The 19,465-nt window shown below is 51.4% G+C and overlaps 1 protein-coding gene across 8 annotated transcripts in view; it reads left to right on the top strand.

Moving 5' to 3' along the window:
- Positions 1-19,465, top strand: part of DDX31 (DEAD-box helicase 31) — a 68,619-nt gene that overhangs the window by 740 nt on the left and 48,414 nt on the right. For 2 of the 8 annotated variants that reach the window (XM_089321965.1, XM_089321971.1), the window contains exons 2-10: positions 4,358-4,614; positions 4,716-4,791; positions 5,699-5,742; positions 7,044-7,142; positions 8,593-8,657; positions 14,222-14,280; positions 15,700-15,747; positions 17,580-17,621; positions 18,308-18,372. In XM_089321965.1, the coding sequence (XP_089178091.1) occupies positions 4,358-4,614; positions 4,716-4,791; positions 5,699-5,742; positions 7,044-7,142; positions 8,593-8,657; positions 14,222-14,280; positions 15,700-15,747; positions 17,580-17,621; positions 18,308-18,372 (755 nt within the window). The remainder of the gene's footprint in view (positions 1-4,357; positions 4,615-4,715; positions 4,792-5,698; positions 5,743-7,043; positions 7,143-8,592; positions 8,658-14,221; positions 14,281-15,699; positions 15,748-17,579; positions 17,622-18,307; positions 18,373-19,465) is intronic. The other 6 variants (XM_089321960.1, XM_089321972.1, XM_089321974.1 and 3 more) reach the window with 6 other exon arrangements.

Below are 19,465 nucleotides of genomic sequence, written 5' to 3'. Positions count from 1 at the left end.
GGGCTCCACGGACAGGCCGGTTTGTTTCGCGGGTGAGGACGGAAATGCCAGGGGCTTCCCGGCAGGTGCCGTGGGCTGGGGCGTGTTGGCGACCACGGTGCCCCCACGCCTGCAAAGGAGCCCGCCCGGAGCCGAAGCCGGTCGCCGGGGTGGCGGGCTGCAGGGTGGGAAGTCGCTGCGGAGTCGTGGGTTAGCGCGCAGATTCGCGCGCGGGGAGGGCTGGTGTTTCTTTTTCCGTAAGAAGTGACGCGTGGTTCCACTGAGAAGTCGCCGCCGCAGACAGCCGGGTTCCGCGAGTGGGAGATAAAATTCCCGAACAGCGTGCAAAAGCTCGGACCGGCCTGGCCCGGTTCTCTTGGGGATTTTTTTTTTCTTTTTTTTTTTTGTGATAAGGAGGTTTAGGATTGGGGTGTTTGAGGGTAGCCGAGGGTGTGGGTGAAGCTGCGGGCGAGGAATGATAAAAAGCGTGCAGCAGCCATTGGGAGCGTGGGAGGGGAGATGGGCTTCGGTGCTGACCTGGCAGTGCCCTCGCCGTGCGGTGCTGGAGGAGGCGTGTAACCTCCCTAATTCATGCCGTGTATAAGGGGGGGGGGGCAGTAATCTCTACTCCATGCTGGAGGAGGCGTGTAACCTCCCTGGCCCTAATTCATGCCGTGTATAAGGGGGGGGGGGCAGTAATCTCTACTCCATGCTGGAGGAGGTGTGTAACCTCCCTAATTCATGCCGTGTATAAAGGGGGGGGGGGTGTCAGTAATCTCTACTCCATGCTGGAGGAGGCGTGTAACCTCCCTAATTCATGCCGTGTATAAAGTGGGGGCAGTAATCTCTACTCCATGCTGGAGGAGGCGTGTAACCTCCCTGGTCCTAATTCATGCCGTGTATAAGGGGGGGGGGCAGTAATCTCTACTCCATGCTGGAGGAGGTGTGTAACCTCCCTGGCCCTAATTCATGCCGTGTATGGGGGGGGGCAGTAATTTCTACTCCATGTAACGTTACCATGAGGATTCAGCGGGACTATGCGCCTAAAGATGCTGCCCGTGGTCTGGCCACAGAGGCACTTACTAAGGCCAGTGGTGACCAGAGCGGTGTCCACACCGCTTGGAGTGATGGATCGCTACCCCGCGACGTCTCCGATGCTTGAGTTGCGCACCACACGCAGGAAGCACTTGCTGAAGCCTTGAGAGAACCGCGGGTGTGCGAGGTGTGAATGCTGGGACCAGCCTCCCGAGGGTGTGCGAGGTGTGAATGCTGGGACCAGCCTCCCGAGGGTGTGCGAGGTGTGAATGCTGGGACCAGCATCAGCAGGGGATTGGTTGAGAGAGAGCTGACAAGTCTGCAGTGGCCTTTTCTGCATCCACATTTGTATGGCTTTTCTGTTTTAAAGTGATTTATTAATTTATTTGAAAGGCAGAGCTACAGTTTTTTTTTTAAATGTCTTCCATGGGAATGATGGATGTGTCGATCAGATTTGCCAGTAGGATGAGTAGCTAATACCTTGGATTTGGAAAAACCTTGGCAACGTATATCTGTCTTACACTGTACAAAATATTCTCTTTGTAACATTGGTTTCGGATTATTAAACTGACACCAATTTATTGTAACAAACTTGGAAACATTTAAAAACCCAGCCATAATTAGATGGGCTCAGAGATAGCTACCACTGTTAGCATTTTGATATATATTGTTCTAGAAAATAACAGCTTAAAACAGGAGTCAGACAGCACAGGTCTCCTGAACAGCTTAGATACGGTTACTGCCTCGTCCTTGTCAGGATGGGGGTGTGGGATGGACATGCCCGGCCAGACCTCACAGCTGCGCTCAGCGTTCCTGGGTGGAAAGAGCCCCGTCTCAGTCCCCGTCCTGACGGGTGGGGTGACGTGTGTGTGTGTGCCTACCATGCAGTCTGGCAGGGAGCAGCCGCTCCGTGCGTTTTCAATGTCAAAGTCATGGCATGGCATCTCAGAGTCTGGGGGCCAGATGGGCTCTGGGGATCTTGTGCCATAATCCCGCTCCCCTGGCGGGGGGGGGGAGCGGAGACTCGGAGGGGAGGGACTTGCTGAACGCCACGTGGCTGATTTTCAGTGGAGCCTGGTTGTGTCCTCGCGCCCTCTGCTCACCTGCCGCCTCGCCGTGCCTTGGCCTCTCTGTCTGCTGTTTAGTGCTCCCACAGCCCTTTGGACGTGCCTCTCTTGTGCCCGTACAGGTTGGGATTTATGTTTGCACCAGTCTGTCTTCCACCTGTCTGACTTCTTCAGGGGCCTGGCCAGTCTTTCAGCTTCGCCTCATCAGGACCAGGCCGCCACACGAATGTGCTGTGTGTGCGGGGAGAAGCGCTAACGAGTCGGGTGGCCTCCAGGCTGCAGAAAGGACTCCGCGCGCTCACACGTGTCCACTGAGCACTGACAGGCCTGTGCAGGGAGTTCAGTGCTGTGCCGGAGAGACGGAGTCTCCGGTCCAGCAACGAGTCGCATACAACGCTTGTTTGTGGCCAGTGCTGCAAGGGAGAGGGGGATACGGGTGCCAGGAGGGCCAACAGGAACAGGGAACCGTGACTTTGCTGGGTGGAGAAAGGAGGCGGGAAGGCTCTTGGCTGATAGGCAAGCCTCAGTCCCAAGGGTGCGTGTGGGTTAGCCGGCCAGCGGGAGGGTTGGAGTCCCTAGGGGTGGGGGTAGCACGTGCAAAGGCCCGCAGCAGGGGGACAAAGAGGCCAGATTCTGGAAGGCTTTGTGGATCTTGTTACACTTATTATTTTGGTCTGAGAGCAGTGGGAAACCTGTCTAAACTATTTCACTTTGCTTGCCTTTCAAGAGATGTTGACAGGGATTCAGGGTGGTAGGGAGGTGCGGGGTGTAAGGGTTTGGGGTCTGTCGTCCGAAGAAGAGGGGAAAGGGAGTTCTCTGTAGGAGGGCTCGTCCCGCACCAGAGGAAGGAGGCTGATTGTGTGAGGCTCTAGAGCGCACACCTCAGACCACAGGTGAACACTGAAGGAGGCAGCTCTCGGCCGAACGTCTGAAACAGCCCCGCATCCCTGGGATTGGTCAGGAGCGCAGCAGGCTTCCCACTGGTAAAGAGGGGTGCAGGCTGGGCTGCAAGGCCCCCGTAACTGGTGCTGTGAGTGGTGGGTGTGGCCTTCAGACCGCTGGGTGCCCTGCAGGTCTGTGGGCCTTTGAAGCTGGAGGGACTGCAGGGTTCCTGCCATTTCGTGCTGTCTTGGAGAGGAGGCCACTGATGTGAAACTCGACTTTCTGTTTCTTTAATCTGGAAATTCGTAACCTTGGGACTCTTAAGGTTATGCTAAAAGATGAAATCCGTCAATACTGGCTTTATTAATACTAAATGTTTGAAGGTGTACATATTGATTTACTTTTGTAAGGAATCCTTATGGTTGGGGGCGGGCTGTCACTACTGGTCGCTTAGTCTGAAGTTGACAGTCACGGCCGAGACAAGCCAATGGGTGAAGACGCCACGATTCCAGGCAGACAGGAAAGTAGAGTAGCAAGTGCTGGCCACCGAGGGGTGCTGTCGTGTCCACGTGAAGGCTGGAAGAGACGGCCGGCCAAGGAATAGAGGAACTGGCCATTTCTTCTCCCAGGGGAAGTTTGGACGTCTTGCGTTGAACCACGTGGGTGTCGTGGAAATCAGAAGCAACAGGCAAGAAAGGCCCAGTGGCGCACGGCCTGTAGCCAGGCGGCAGTCAGGCAGGGAGGGCTGTGGGTAACTGTGGTAGAGGTGACGGATGGAGCAGAACTCCCGTTTGGAAGGGGAGCAGCGAGCAGGACTGTCTCCAGGGCATCGAGTCTGCGGAGCAGCGGGAGGGGCGGCTGTGGAGCCAGGGCCTGGGCCGAGCCCTGACGAAGGCGTCCGCTTCTGGCAGGGGCTGGGACGCCGCCTCCTGCTCCTCGCTGCTTCCGTAGGAAGGGGCAGGCGAGGGAGCATCCTGCCCCTGCCCTCCTGTTCCTGTGCACATGGAGACCGGGAGGGTGGGGATTGACTTAGAGCCACACTGCACACGGGTGGCTTCACCTTTCCTTTAAAACAGACCCCACTGGCCGCCACGGCAGCTCAAACAGTGTTTCCCCTCCTCCATCGTCACCCTCGTCCTGGTGGTTTAGCAGTTAAGATGGATGACGAGGTCTGGCAGATGAATGAGCTGAGGTGTTTCCTTTTTTTTTTTTTTTCTTCCTTTTGGAAGAGGCTGACTCAGAATCTGGTTGCGAGCCCTCAACTGTTGCTTGGCATGTGGGGCCTGATGATCCCGGTGGGAAGAGATGCAGTTCTGTGGGCAGTCAGGCTTCACGCGGAGGCCTGTCTGCATGGACTGATGCACCTCTCGTTATCTTTCCTTGGGGACACGCAGCAAGCAAAGGCTACCAAGAGGAAGCAGCAAGCGTCCAGCGCGGCTCCCCCAGCAAAACGGAGGAACGAAACATCGCTGCTCCCAGCCGGGAAGACTGCTGTCAGAGACACTGAACGGGCTTTCAGGAGGCGTGCACAGAAGGTGTTTTCTCCCAGGAAGTGTTCAGTTAGCGCGGGTGATGGGAGCCGAGAGGAGAAACCGTGCATTAAGACTTCGTCATTGTTTAAAAACAACCCTGAGATCCCAGAGCTGCCCAGGTATGTGCAGGGGCAGGCGGGCCTCGGGGCGCAGGGAGCCCTGTGTTCCGCCTTCCTCACTGCTGGCTTGGAGCTCACGCCTGGCTTGGTTCACTTTGCAGACCTCGGGTGGAGCAGGCGTGTGAGACGGTGTTCACTCCCGACGCGTTCCAGGAGCTGGGCCTCCACCCACACCTGGTGAGTGTCTTGCGGCATTCTGCGGGCCAGGTTTGTCGGGGTGTTTGTTCATTCAGAAAGTCTGAGACAACAGTCCTAGAAGAAGAAATTGCGGGGTGTTTCTCCTGCCTCTGGTCAGCGTACGGGGAGCTCTGCCAGTGCACAGTCACTCGTCACTGTCTCCTGCGCCCAGGGCCTCCCGTACCTAACGCAGTGCAGCGCAAGACTTTGCTGCCTGAACTTACTACAGTTTCTGGATGGGTGTCTGGTTGGAGCCAGGGGTGCTGGCAGATGGCACAGTGACCACAGGAGAGAGAAGTGAGCTGGCGTCTTGCTAGTGAGGGACGTGTGCAACGTTTAAAAAAAGGAAGAAGCAGCTATTTAAATGCATTTTCTACAGACAGACACTTTTAAAAAAAGAAGCATGAGTGAGTTTTCCAGACTTACGAGCAAGGAGAGAAAAGAGCCTGTTAGTGTTGAGAAAAATCTGCTTGCTTCGGCTCACAGGGTCCCAGCTGCCCTGCCCTTTCTCTAAGGGTGGGTTCGAGGGCTGGTGTTCTCACTAGAGGTTCAAGCGGGTTTCTCAGCCTGGGGCAGCAGCCGCTGGGGCTGCACAGCTCCTCGCTGTGGCCCTGCTCTGTGTGTTACAGGAGGTTTCACAGCGCCCCGGGCCTGTTCCCCACTCAGTGCCAGTTCACCCCTCCCCTGGTTGCAACAACCAAAGATCTCTCCAGATATTGCCACCAGTGCTCTGGGGCAGGGACCAGAACCACCCCCAGTTGCGAATCCCTCAATTGGAAGAACTTAATTTGATCCTGATAATCACTGTCATCCCAATACTTTCTTCTTTTTTGCATCATTTCCATTAAGTATGTTTATATAAAAAAATTGGTCATCAAAGAAAAATGCTTTTTGTTTTCTCTTTCAGATTTCCACAATAAATACGGTTTTTAAAATGTCTAGTATGACCAGGTAAGTGTTCAAGGCTACTCTTGGTTTTCCTGGGGCTGAAGTGGGTGTAACCAGATGACAGGCGGTTATCTGTGGCGGGCGCGGTGGATCTGGGTCTTGGTGTTAGAAAACAGTGCCAGGTTATCGTATCGGCAGTTGTGAGCTGCACGCAGCTCTTAGCCTCTCGGCTTCCTGCCTGTGGAGAGGAGAGAGGGGTTTCCTCCAGTCTGTTCCCTGCTCTACCCTGTGTGGGTGTTTGGCTCGGAGGATCCGCTGTTGTCTGCTTCCCTGAAAAGAACTGGCCAGAAGACAGAATTTGGTCACGTTATTTCTTAGTTTGGGAATTGGGGTCAGCCAAAAGGCAGGAGGGAATATTTGGCTGGAGGTAGTGGAATACCAAAGATCGTTTGAGATGTTTGTTAGTGATGAGTCCTGGAAAGCAGAGAGAAGGTGTGGGGGAGACGAGGGTCCCCACTTGGTGCACGAAGGCTTTATTAATGCTCACTCTTCAGAAGTTAGGTCAGGAAGAACACTGAAGACTGTGGAGCCCCCAGCAGTTGCTTTTGTTTGTTGTATCAACCAAGTTTAAGAGATTTCTGTGGAAACAAATCGCAGTGTGTCCTTAACATGTCTTGGAGTAAGCTGATGGCTGCCTGGGTCTGCCTGCTTCCCTTTGCTGTTCACAGGGAGATCCCAGTATTGCACTGGGCTGTGCTCCCTGCTCCTGGTAGAAGGCAAGAGAGCATCTGGTACATTTTTACGATAATTCTGGTTTTTCTCTCTTGTCTGATTTTTAATTTTTTAGAAATTTATTTGAGGGACTGAGAGAGCTCCCATCCTCTGGTTTACTCTCCAAATGCCCACAACAGCCAGGGCTGGGCCAGAGCCTCAGCCTCCTGGCAGGAATGCAGTGCCCGTCTCCCACCTGGGTGACAGGAAGCCAATTACTTGGGCCGTCACTGCCGCCTCCCAGGGTCTGCTTGGAGAGCTGGAGTCAGACGCCAGAGCCGGGCACTCTGGATTGGACGCGGGTGTTGTAACCCCCAGACCAAGTGCTTGGTCCTTGTCCAGTTTTCTCAAAAATGAGCTTAATGAAATGGCCAGTCTCTGTCTTGCGTCACTATTTTCAGCTACGTTCCAGAAACTTAGCTAGCATTTTATCAAACGTTCCTTAGCACCGTTGCTTGAATGTTTGAGTAACTCGTAGGGTGGGAGTTGCTGGGGAGTCAGCATGGGGCTGTTGCGTTGTGCGTACCCTGTGTGTCTGTCTGTACCCTGTATGTCTGTCTGTGAACACAACCGGGTAACCTGTTTTATGTAAGATGTGCTTTTTCTTTTGGGCGGCCCAAGTGTTCAGAAGCGCAGTATCCCTGTGTTGCTAGAAGGCAGAGATGCTCTGGTGAGATCCCAGACGGGCTCAGGTGAGTGATCGTTTGGTCTGCCCTTCGTCCTGTGGTTCCCAGGACCCCGGTCTTGCCGTAGAATCCACAGTGTGGTGGTGGTGGTGCTGGGTGTTGTGTTTTGTCTGGGCGAGGAAGGCCATGCTTACTCTCGATGAGTGCCCTGAATTTGTTCCCACAGAAAAATGAAGGGACCCCAGCGGTGCCATGATCAGGACTGGTTAGGAAGTGGTCACTTGTGCTGTTGGCTCCCGGGCCTCGCTCCAGCGGGCAATGGCTGTTCCTTCTGGTGCGAAGCAGAGCTCTGGCATGAGTGTGTGCTGGCTGGGGGCTAGGGTGAGCTCGAGGATGGAGCGCTAGGTTCCAGACCCCTGTGGGCTTGCCCTCTGCCTGACCGGCACGCTCAGCGGCAGCCCACCTGTTTTCCACTCCCGCCAGGGTGCACACCCAACGGTTTTTGCCTTCTGCTGGCCGTTAGAGGCCGGCTCCAGGATCCAACTTGAGTGTGATCCCATCAGTGCCACAGAGGACATTTAACTGACCACTGAAGCTTGACTTGGTCATTAAGGAAGATTGTAGAGGAGGAATTGCCTTTTTGTTTTTGTTTTTGTTTAAATATTTATTTATTTATTTGAAAGGCAGAGTTACAGAGAAGCAGAAGCAGAGAAAGAGAGAGGTCTTCCATCCGCTGGTTCACTCCCCAGATGGTCACAACAGCTGGAGTTGTACCAATCCAAAGCCAGGAGCCAGGAATTTCTCCTGGGTCTCCCACATGAGTACAGGGGCCCAAGGACCTGGGCCATCTTCGACAGCTTTCCAAGGCCACAGAATAGAGCTGGATCAGAAGTGGAGCAGCCGGGACTCGAACCCGTGCCCATATGGGATGCCAGCACTGTAGACGGTGGCTTTACCCACTTCACTCACTATAGCACCGGCCCCCAATTTTTTTTTTTTTTTTTAAAGATCTGTTTACTTGAAGGACAAAGTGGCAGAGAGAGAGAGAGATCTTCTGTCAGCTGGTTTACTCCCTCAGTGGCCATGACAGCCAAGTCTGGGCCAGGTCAAAACCAGGAGCAAGGAACTCCATCCAGGTCTCATACATGGGTGGCAGGAACTCCTTCCCAGGGGCATTAACAGGGAGCTGGATCAGAAGCCGAGTAGCCAGGACTAAAGCTGTCTTCTGCAGACAAACACCAAGTTGACCTGTTGTGTGTTGTTGATCTCCTCTGTTAGATGGATAAAGGGGCTGAAAGCTAGATTTTTGAGGAGCCTGACTTCACGAGTTAAGTTGGGCGCCAGGAGCAGCAGGTGAAGGCCCTTGTTCCCTCTGCTGCATGTGTGATGTGCAGGTTTTCCCTATCCCCAGAATCTGGTGCCGTCCTGAGCTAGAAGAGCCCGCTTCCTTTATGACCTTGACTCTTCCTAGATCTGCAGGGTGTGCGATTTTACTGATTTTGCTCTTTTTTAAAAGGGAAAACTCTTGCTTATTGCATCCCTGTGGTCCAGTCTCTTCAAGCAATGCCGTCAAAAATACAGGTGAATGTAAACATGTTTTTCTGTTTCTGTTTATAGTGCATTAGCAACCATCACACTGAGCTGTGGAGTGGCGTCAGAAATGAGAGAATGTGTTTTCATTTACCATTGTTTTCTTTCCTTTTTGTGTTTCTTTTAAACATTTATTTATTTATTTGAGAGGCAGAGATACAGAGAGAAGGAGGGGGAGAGACAGAGATCTTCCATCTGCTGATTTACTCCCCATGTGACCACAGCAGCTGGGTCTGGGCCAGGTCGGAGCCAGGAGCCAGGACCCGTGAGCTTCTTCCTGGTCTCCCACGTGGGTGCAGAGGCCCAAGCACTTGGGCCATCTTCCACTGCACATCAGCAGGGAGCTGGATCAGAAGTGGAGCAGCCGGGACTCAAGCTGGCATCCATATGGGATGCTGGCAACATGAGCAGAGGCTTAACCTTCTGTGTCACAGTTCCAGTCCCCTAATGTTGTTTTCTTAATATATTTATTCATTGACTGCATCTAAAGACTGGGTTGCAGAATTAGAAGTCTATTAAGGGGCTGGCACTGTGGTGTAGCAGGTGAAGCCACCACCTGCAGAGCCAGCATCCCATGTGGGCATCATTTCGAATCCCAGCTGCTCCACTTCCAATCCAAGTCTGCCATGGCCTGGGAAAGCAGTAGAAGATGGCCCAAGTCCTTGGGCCTCTGCACCCATGTGGGAAACTCAGAAGAGGCTCCTGGCTTTGGATTGGCCCAGCTTCAGCTGTTGCAGCCATTTGGAGAGTGAACCAGCAATGGAAGAATTTTTCTCTCTCTCTTTCTCTCTTCTCTCTCTCTGCCTCTCTGTAACTCTGCCTTTCAAGTAAATAAATGAATCTTTAAGAAAAAGAAGTATATTAAGCCTACCTGAGATGTGAATGACAAATATCATCCATGAACTAAAATATCCATGAGTCTAGCTTGCCATAAATATAATCAAATGAACAAATGGGGATGAATTCCAGCAAGTAAATGTGAAGTGATGTCGAGAGAAAATCACCGTTTGGCAGATGCCACAATGAAACTGTTTCAGGCATGAATCATCATAGATACTGAAATAAAATGGATGGAATCACAGCGAAAGGTGGAATGATCTTATAGTCTCAAGGGGTTTCCATGTAGGACGCTTCTTGGTTACAAAGGGAAGCCAGCGGCTTGCAGCTGGGAGGCCAGCCTGCTCCCGCGGCCTTCACCGAGTGCTCACAGTGGGCGTCCCCGGTGCTGAGCCTCCTGGTAGGCAGTGCTGAGGAGGACACTGCCTCTCTGTTTCCTTGCAAAAAATGCAGACCAGAATGCACCTGCAGGGGAGCACCTGACAAACCTCGATCAAGGAGCACTCTGCAGAATAGCCGGGCAGGGGTCTTCGAAGTGTTGAGTCCTAAATTCAGACAAGAAATACTGACAAACTGCTCCAGACTGAGATGAGAGACAACAGCGAGATGCAGTGCGCTGGACCTAGAGTGCACTGATCTGGAAATAGGGCATGCGTAGGTCAGTGGATATTTGATGAAGATCTACAGATTAGGCCGGCGCCGCGGCTCACTAGGCTAATCCTCTGCCTGACGCGCTGGCACTCCGGGTTCTAGTCCTGGTTGGGGCACCGGTTCCGTCCTGGTTGCTCCTCTTCCAGTCCAGCTCTATGCTGTGGCCTGGGAAGGATGGCCACAAGTGCTTGGGCCCTGCACCTGTGTGGAAGATCAGGAGGAAGAACCTGGCTCCTGGCTTCGGATTGGCGCAGCGCCGTCCATAGCGGCCATTTCGGGGGTGAACCAACGGAAGGAAGACCTTTCTCTCTCTCTCTCTCTCTCTCACCCTCACTCTCCCTCTCACTAACTCTGCCTGTCAAAAAAAAAAAAAAAAGCTCTATAGATTAGTAATATGGATCAATGTTAATGTCCTGGTTTTGATAATTACAATATAGTTTTCATAATTTCTGACATGCGTGGAGACTAGAGTGAGAGTATTTAAGAATTCCTTGTACTATTTTTGGCAATTTCTTACAAGTCTGAAATTATTTCAAAGTGAGTAGGTTGAGGCATTTTAAAAATCAATCTTCTTTTTTTTTTTTTTTTAAGATGTGTTTGTTTATTTGAAAGGTAGAAATGCAGAGAGATGAGAGAGAGATCTTCCATCTGCTGGTTCATTCCCCCAGATGGCTGCAACAGCCAGGGCTGGGCCAGGTTGAAGCCAGGAGCAGGAGCTTCTTCCAAGTCTCCCAGCTGGGTGCAGGGGCCCAGCACTTGGGCAATCTTCCACTGCTTCCCCAGGCACACTAAAAGGGAGCAGGATCAGAAGTGGAGCAGCGGGACTCGACTCGGAGCCGTGTGGGATGCCAGCACTGCAGGCGGATGCTTAACCTTCTGTGCCGCAGTGCCAGCCCCCTAAAAATCAGCTTTCAAAAGCCCTACACAAGCCGGCGCCGTGGCTCAATAGGCTAATCCTCCACCTTGCGGCGCCGGCACACCGGGTTCTAGTCCCGGTTGGGGCGCCGGATTCTGTCCCGGTTGCCCCTCTTCCAGGCCAGCTCTCTGCTATGGCCAGGGAGTGCAGTGGAGGATGGCCCAGGTGCTTGGGCCCTGCACCCCATGGGAGACCAGGAAAAGCACCTGGCTCCTGGCTCCTGCCAGGATCAGCGCGGTGCGCCGGCTGCAGCGGCGGCCATTGGAGGGTGAACCAACGGCAAAGGAAGACCTTTCTCTCTGTCTCTCTCTCTCACTGTCCACTCTGCCTGTCAAAAAAAAAAAAAAAAAAAAAAAAGCCCTACACAGTCATCCAGATGATGGAGATCCACACAGCCGTTAAAAGTGGCATTTTGAACTGGGTTTGGCACAGCAGTGACGTCACTGTTTGGGATACCTGTATCCCTGATCAGGACCGGATTGAATCTCAGCTGCTCCGCTTCTATCCAGCTTCCTGCTAGTGTGCATTCCGAGGCAGCAGTGACGGCTGAAGTGCCTGGTCCTGCCACCCACAGAGGAGCTCAGACTGCGGTCCCGGCTCCTGGCTTTGGTCTGGTCCAGCTGTGCTGTTGCCAGCTTCAGGGAGTGAGCTAGCAGGTGGAAGATCTGTCTCTCTGTCTCTGCCTTTCAGGTAAAAACAGTGAAAGTAAATAAAATTTAAACGTGAAGTTTTTTTTCAGTTATTACTTGCAAACTTGAGCTTCTGTTCTTGCCACGTTAATTAAAGAAAGGCAGATTACAAAACAGTGTGATCCTATTAACTCCGGTTTCATAAATAATAGTTTATGTCTATATAGACATAAAGAAGTAGAATACTTGGCAAATTGTTAATATTGGTTTTCCCTGAGGTGGATAAATGAGGAATTTTATTTCCTGGAGGAAACTGATTTACTTTCTCATTACACACTTTACAGTGAGATAATTCATGTAAAGTGTTTAGCATTGTCCCTGGCACATAGTTAGAGAAGAATAAATGTGAGTTATTGTCATCACGCAGTGAAGTCTCATCCACGCACACACTCCAGAAGAACTTGTTGCCAGTGGAGGTTTTTCTTCACTCCAGGCTGGAGAGTCTGGGCTAGAATGGGAGTATCTGAGCTAGAATGGGAGTATCTGAGCTGGAATGGGAGTATCTGAGCTAGAATGGGAGTATCTGAGCTAGAATGGGTCCTACAGTTGTAGCCCGACTCTGCCTGGCTCATCACCATTACCATCATCACCACCACCAGCACCACCAGTACCATTACCACCATCACCATCACCACCACCACCACCACCAGTACCACCAGTACCACCACCACCACCATTACCATTACCATCATCACCAGCACCACCATCACCACCATTACCACCATCACCACCACCAGTACCATCACCACCACCACCAGCACCACCATCACCACCATCACCACCACCAGCACCACCATCACCACCATACCATCATCACCAGCACCACCATCACCACCATACCATCATCACCAGCACCACCATCACCACCAGCACCACCATCACCACCACCACCACCACCAGCACCACCACCACCATCACCACCATCACCACCACCATCACCACCACCACCACCACCACCACCACCACCACCAGCACCACCAGCACCCAGCAGCAGCAGCAGCAGCAGGGTCTTGTGGCTGCTCTGAACAACAGTAATTTGATTTATTTTGCTGAAAACCATTGATCATGTCGTGTTTTATTTGTGGAATTAGGAGGGTATTTCATTCAGAGAGTTAATGGAAAATAGAATTAAAAGATAACGCACATCTTCCATGAACTTTGTGAAGACGCCTTGTGTCTTTGGACATCAGTAACGGGCCGTCTGTCAAAGACCGCGTGTTCTGCAGAGCCCTGGTCCCAGCCCCAGGTGGCTCCCTTACTTCCAGCTGTGCTCAGTGCAGTCCTCGGAGTCCCAGGAGGAGCGTCCCTGGGGGAGCAGCACGTCCAGGCGCTCGAGGGCAGTCGAGTCCCGCGTCTGCGTCCGCAGGCCTGCAGCTGCGTGGGCCCTGGTTTCTTCAGCAGCGCGTCCTCCCTTCCCTCTCTCGGGCCCTGTGAGGCACCGACTTTCCTTCCTCCTCCTCCGTGTTGTGACAGCTCTTGAAATGTCAGAGTCCCCTCGCGTCACACAGCGGCATGTTGGTAGCGCTGTGCTAACATGTTTACCGTTCCTGGCTGGGGCTCCTGTGTAGTCTCACAAGTTGGTGTTGGGTACAGACTGAATTTCAAATCTCTCTCTCCTTTTGGGTAAATATTTCCCATGCAAAACATGAACACCACGCGAGTAATTGGATTTGCTGCTGAGTCTGCCCCCGCCTTCACACGCTCATCTGTGCACCGGCGATGTGCAAGGCACTGTTGACCCAGGGGCCTGCGTCAGAGTGCTTGGGTTTCTCTTTCTTTAATTATTATTTGTTACATACAGTTGTATGTGGTTTAAAAATTGAGAGTACCAAACATACGCGTGGTGAAAGTGAGTCATTCTGCTCTCCCTTACCCCGTGGCCTCGGGTGCCCGTGTGGACCTGCGTGCGCGCAGTTCCTCTCCCCGCTTTGCCGTGACGCTTGCTTTCTGAGACTCACAGTACGCGCGGTGTCCTCTGCCTCGCCCTCCGCCATCTAGCGCTGCCTGGTGGTTTTGAGTGGCTGCTTAGTGGGAGTCCATTGCGTGTTTGTGCCGTGACTTACTGAGTCATTCCCTCCTGAGTAGGTGGGATTTTCATCGTGTCCATTATTTTGCCACAAACAAGACTGCTACAAATACAATCTGTAGATATTCTACAGCTTGCTTTGTTCACACATACGTATCTGCAGTATAGTTTACATTTTCATTTTAGTAGGTAATGCCAGGTTTGACTTTTAAATCATTGTACAGGCCTGCACTCCCACCAACCGTGTATAGGAGTTCCTGGTTGCTCATGCCCTCATCAACACTCTCAGCCATTTTATTTTTGCTCATTTAATGGCAAAAGGGAAAAATACTTTATCATAGTTTCAGTTTGAATATCTCTTAGGAGCAAAATTGAACTTCTTTTCTTGTGTGAAAGTGTGTGTAGTAACCAGTGTTTTGAATTCTTATTTCCGTAGATCTGCTGTTAATGGGTTTTATCCTTCTTTCTCGAATTTTCGCTTGGGTTGTAGACTTTGTAAGTTGGAAGATTAGCCCTTCTGTCTAAGACTGCTTTGTTTGCCCCCAGTGTCATTTGACTCATGCTTTGGTTTTAGTTATTATTTTTCCATAGTAAAATTTTCAATTTTTATGGGACAAAACGTGTTGGTGTTTCTTTTACGGTTTCTGAGTGTTGTGTGCTCTATAAAAAAGGTCATTTTAGTTCCAGCTTTATTTTTCTAGCTTTTTCCTCAAAGCTCTTTTGAATAATCCATCTCTCTCCTACTAATACAAAATGGCCCTTACATTATTCCATAAATTTGCCTGTCTTTGATTCTGTTCTCGATTCTGTTTGCTGTTGAGATCTCTATTTATGTGCCAGTATCATTTTTTAAACTACCAAAGCTTTAAATTATTTTGATATCTAATATGCTTTTCATAAATGTCTTGATTATGTTTGCAAATTTTTTAAAGAAATTAAAGCCTTTTTTTAAAGATTTTATTTATTTATTTAAAAGGCAGAGTTACAGAGAGGCAGAGAGAGAGAGAGAGAGGTCTTCCATCCACTGGTTCACTCCCCAGATGGCCATAATGGCTGCAACTGCGCCAATCCGAAGCCAGGAACTGCTTCTGGGTCTCCTACATGGGTACAGGGGCCCAAGCACTTGGGCCATCTTCTGCTTTCCCAGGCCATAGTAGAGAGCTGGATTAAAAGTGGAGCAGCTGGGACTCAAACCAGTGCCCATATGGGATGCTGGCTTTACTGACATCAAGTGGCGGCTTTACCCGCTATGCCACAGCGCTGGCCCCAATGTTTTTGCCAATTTATTTTTTTCTTAGGAACTTTGAAATCAGCTTGTCTAGTTACATATTTTATATGTGTCGTGTACATGTGTACATACTTACGGTGTCTCGTTAGAATTGTACAATATTCATGGATTGGTTTAAAATAATTAGTTCATTTTTAATATTGATGTAGGCCACATCATTCCATTTACTCAGATTTTATTTTATGCTCCTCAGAGGTGTTTTAAAAGTTTCCTCGTATAGAATTTGTACACTTTGGCTAAGCTTTTTTTTTTATCTTTTTTGTTGCTGTTAGAACTGTGGGTTCTTCTCTCGCTGCATTTTCTGGCATTCTGTGCTAGAAGACTGTTGATGTCTTAGGTTAATGTTGCGTTCAGCCACCTGACTGCAGTCTCTTACCTGTGGTAGATTTTCAGCTGAGGTCGTATCGTGCTGTCTGCTAACGTGAGTTTGTGTGTCTCCACTGTTGCACGGCTTGTTTCTTTGTCTTGCCTGATTACATGGTCCAGGACCTCCACAACAGTGTTCTGTGGTGCTGAGGGTGCCGGGCGTTCTTGTCTCCTGATGTCTACAGCCAGCTGCCTGCAGCTCCGTCATCTGGAGTCTGTGGCCTTCATTCACCCACTCACCGTGTGTCTGTTTTTGTCAGCAGCGCAGCGATGGCCCCTATGCTCTGGTGATAGTGCCGACGCGAGAGGTAAGCAGGCCCGCCTTCCTGGGCCTCGTGTGCGCCAGTGACGTCCTGTGGACTTTAGGTGTTACCTGTGTGCTCTTCTCCTTTCCCTTGCTGGTTCCTCGTAGGATGAAACTTTAGGTGTTACCTGGCATGCTCCTCTCCTTTGCTTTGCTGGTTCCTCGTAGGATGAAAACTCAAGTACTCGTGGAAAATAATAAGTGCAGAAAAGCATTTCCTTGTCAAAGAAACCACTGATGGCACTATTAAATTTCTGTCCCTTGAAAAGGGATGAAAGGGGCCAGTGCTGTGGCGCAGCTGGGTTAGGCCGCTGCCTGTGACACCCTCGCTGCTCCACTTCTGAGCCAGCTCCCTGCTGTGCTCTGGGGAAAGCAGGGGAAGATGACCTGGGTGCTTGGGCCCCCGCACCCACGTGAGAGACTCAGAGGGAGCTGCTGACTCCTGGCTTTGACCTGGCCCAGCCTGGTCGTTGTGGCCATTTGGGGAGCAGCAGTTGGAAGACCTGTCCATCTGCCTCTCTCTGTGCAACTCTCCCTTTGAAAGAAATAAATCTTTAAAAATAAATAAAATTTATGTTTTTTACTTATTTTCATTTTATTCGAAAGGAAGGGAGAGAAATCTTTCATCTGCTGATTCATTCCCCAGAAGGTTGTGGTAGCCAGGGCTGGCCAGGCTGAAGCAGGAGCCCAGAACTCAATCCACGTGTCCCATGGAGGTGGCCGGAAACTGGCTGCAGACGCAGAGCTGGGTCGTGAGCCCCGGTACTGCGATGCGGGATGCAGGCATCCCAGGTGGTGGCCTAACTGCTGCACCAAACACCGCCCTCAGAGTGTTTTTGTCTTTTTTAACAAGTTAATTCAAACTCAAGAGCATTGGCTCTGAAACTGAACTTTGATTTTTTAAAGAAACTATTACTACAAAAACTTCCCTTTTTCCTGAACGTTAAATTTCTCCACGTTTTTCTTTCTTGGTGGAAATCTCTGCTGTCTGACCTGTTTTATTTGCCTACAGAGGCAGTTTCAGACTGGGTGTCTGTTTTCTGCATCAGATGCTAATCAGTCTGTTGCAGAAAATTGATTATGAGGTGGAGGTTTTGAGCAGCCATTTTAGAGCCTGCAGCGCCCGAGCTCAGCTCTGCCCCCGAGAACAGGCAGCGGCTCTGAATTTCTACAGCAGCAAACTTGCTCCTTGCTGGGGATGTCTCATGAACACTAATTAATAAGTGCTGTGTGTGTGTATATATTCTATATATGCATGTATATATGTGTGTGTGTGCTTGGATAACAGGGTACTGTAGAGAATTTTTGACGGTGGTTAATGTTACACCATTAACTTTTATTCGTCTGGTTTCCGCTGGGCATGTGGGTTTTGCCTTGTTTTTGTTTTTGTAGACTTGGGAACGAGCATCTGCCAGTCTGAGACGCCCTGGGCTGGTCTCCTTCAAAGGCTAGGCTGTGCGTCACCATTCTGCTCTGCCCCTCATCCGCCAGCGATTTGCTCTCTCTCTCAGGAGCGCTAGATTAGGGGGTGACTTTCCCCTTTTTTCCAACTTTGTGCACCAAAGACTTGAACTTCTGTGTGACGCTCTGGGAATTTGAGCCAGCAGAGGGAGCACAAAACACTATTTTTGTGTATGTCAAAGAACTAGATGTGTTACCTTTACGCTCGGTTGCGGAACCAGCCCAAGAGCGAGGCGCGTTTCTGGGGCAGATTCTGTGCACATAGGGTCTTTCTTCCCTTGAGCTTTGCCTCGAGGTGGAAGTCTCCGTCCCAGTCAGTCACAGTGCCTGGGGAGGAAGGGCGCGCTGCTCACGATTCTCTGTCACCCTTCACAGCTGGCTCTGCAGAGCTTTGACACCATCCAGAAACTGCTTAAGGTAAGGCAGGCGTGCGTTCAGCCTTGTCCTCTTGGGCTGGCTTGTGAGGGAAGATTACCCCCAGTCTCCTTGTTTTCGCTGGGGTAGGAATTCCTCTTTGCCCCTTCCTTGATGTCCCCACTTTCGCTGGCACAGTGTCTGAGGCTGTGCTGATCTCGGCCTTGCTCCCCGTCAGTTTGCAGCCCAGCCGAGTCACCGTGCTTCCTGGCGCTGGAGGTTGTGTGCTCTGTCCATCCCGTCACTAGCAGCCGTGGGCTGAGACCCCTGGCACAACCTCAGGAAAGCGGCTTCAGAGCTGGAGTGGGGTGGTAAAGACAGTGGGAAGGCTTCAGACCCAGAGCCTGCCGGCCCCGCGAGTTAGCGCGTGATTGCTCTGTCCTGCCCCTGCCCAGGCAGGGAGAGGGCACTCAGCTTGCTGGAATGCGTTTTCAGTGCAGGCTCAGCGGGGAAGGCGGGGCGGCTGCTGGGACCAGCGCAAGCGCTCCCGCGTCCCGCCCACGGCGCCGGGAGCTGGCTGTCGCTGTCGTTCTGGTCACTGCCGCTCGCGACCGTGTGTGCAGCCCCTCCCGCGGTGAAAAGCCCGAGTCCTCCCGCTCTGCCTGCTCGTTTAAGGGGTCGGAATCTAGAATCAGTCCTGTTTTCAGCGAAGGAGCGTTGCGCTGATTTTGGTCTGTGTCTTTCTCTAGCCTTTTACCTGGATTGTGCCCGGAGTGTTAATGGGAGGAGAGAAGAGAAAGTCAGAAAAAGCCAGGTAGGAGGAGGTCCACTCACTGCTGACTCCTTTTTGAATCTGGCTTCCCTTCTGTTCGATAAAACTTGGTCCTTCCAAACCTGGGGAGACCCTGTCTCCAACCAAGCTTCCTATCCCCGTATGTGGACGGCCCGAGCCGGCCGAGAACCGTCACCTGCAGACAGCGCTGCAGTTTGAAATATTGATGAACCTCCCAGCAGGTTCCCGTCTGATGTGGTTGGCAGCAGCGCTCACGTCTTCCTGACCGCAGCCCCACGAAGGCCCACAGACGCGCCCCGCCCCCACCTCCAGGGTGGGCGCCTTCTGTGTGGCTTTGCTGCTCGGTGTTATAAAAGTAAGATCACAAACATAGCGCCTCGCGGTTCACTTTTTATATCCAGATACATTGGTCCCTCACTTAAAATTGGTGTCAGTGAAAATTGTTCAACAAGTATATGCCAAATTGCCTGCATTCTTTCTAAAATTCTTTTAAAGCATTCATTCATTTATTTATTTACTTATTGGAAAGGCAGCGTTACAAGAGAGGGGAGGAAAGAGACAAAGAGAAAGGTCTGCCTTCCACTGATTCACCCCTCAAAGGGCTGCACTAAGCTGGGCCAGCCTGAAGCCAGGGGTGTGGGGCCGTCCACTGCTGCTTTCCCGGGCACATTAACAGGAAGCTGGATGGGAAGTGGAGCGGCCAGGACTCGAACCCGGGGCCTATACGTTATGCTGGCGTTACAGGCAGGTGGCAGCTTTAGCTGCTGTGCCACAACACTGACCTAAAATACTTTTATTGTATGACAGCTTATTAATTAGTAGTTACCGCCAGCCAGCAAAACGAGCCTGAAAGCTGTAGGCATCGCTCAGGGTTGAATTCTGCTGTGGAAACACAAACAACGTGGTGGTTTTCCTCTCACCACAGTCTGATGCATCCAGTCCAGGACTGGCAGTGTGCTCTGTGTCTTTCTCTGCCGTTGTAGGAGGCGCCCATGCATGATTACCTCATGGTTTCAGTTAGTAGCTGGAGCTCCAGCCATTACATGTTCCTGCCAGCAGGAACAAAGATGGCCATCCCTCTTCCCTCTAAAGGTCCTTGAATGATCTGTGCACT

This window comes from Oryctolagus cuniculus, chromosome 1, assembly GCF_051225735.1.
Source record: "Oryctolagus cuniculus isolate XC-2025 breed Fujian yellow rabbit chromosome 1, ASM5122573v1, whole genome shotgun sequence".
NCBI classification, from domain to species: Eukaryota; Metazoa; Chordata; class Mammalia; order Lagomorpha; family Leporidae; genus Oryctolagus; species Oryctolagus cuniculus.
Note: the sequence above shows the minus strand (reverse complement) of the source record. Positions and strands in the feature narration are given on the sequence as shown.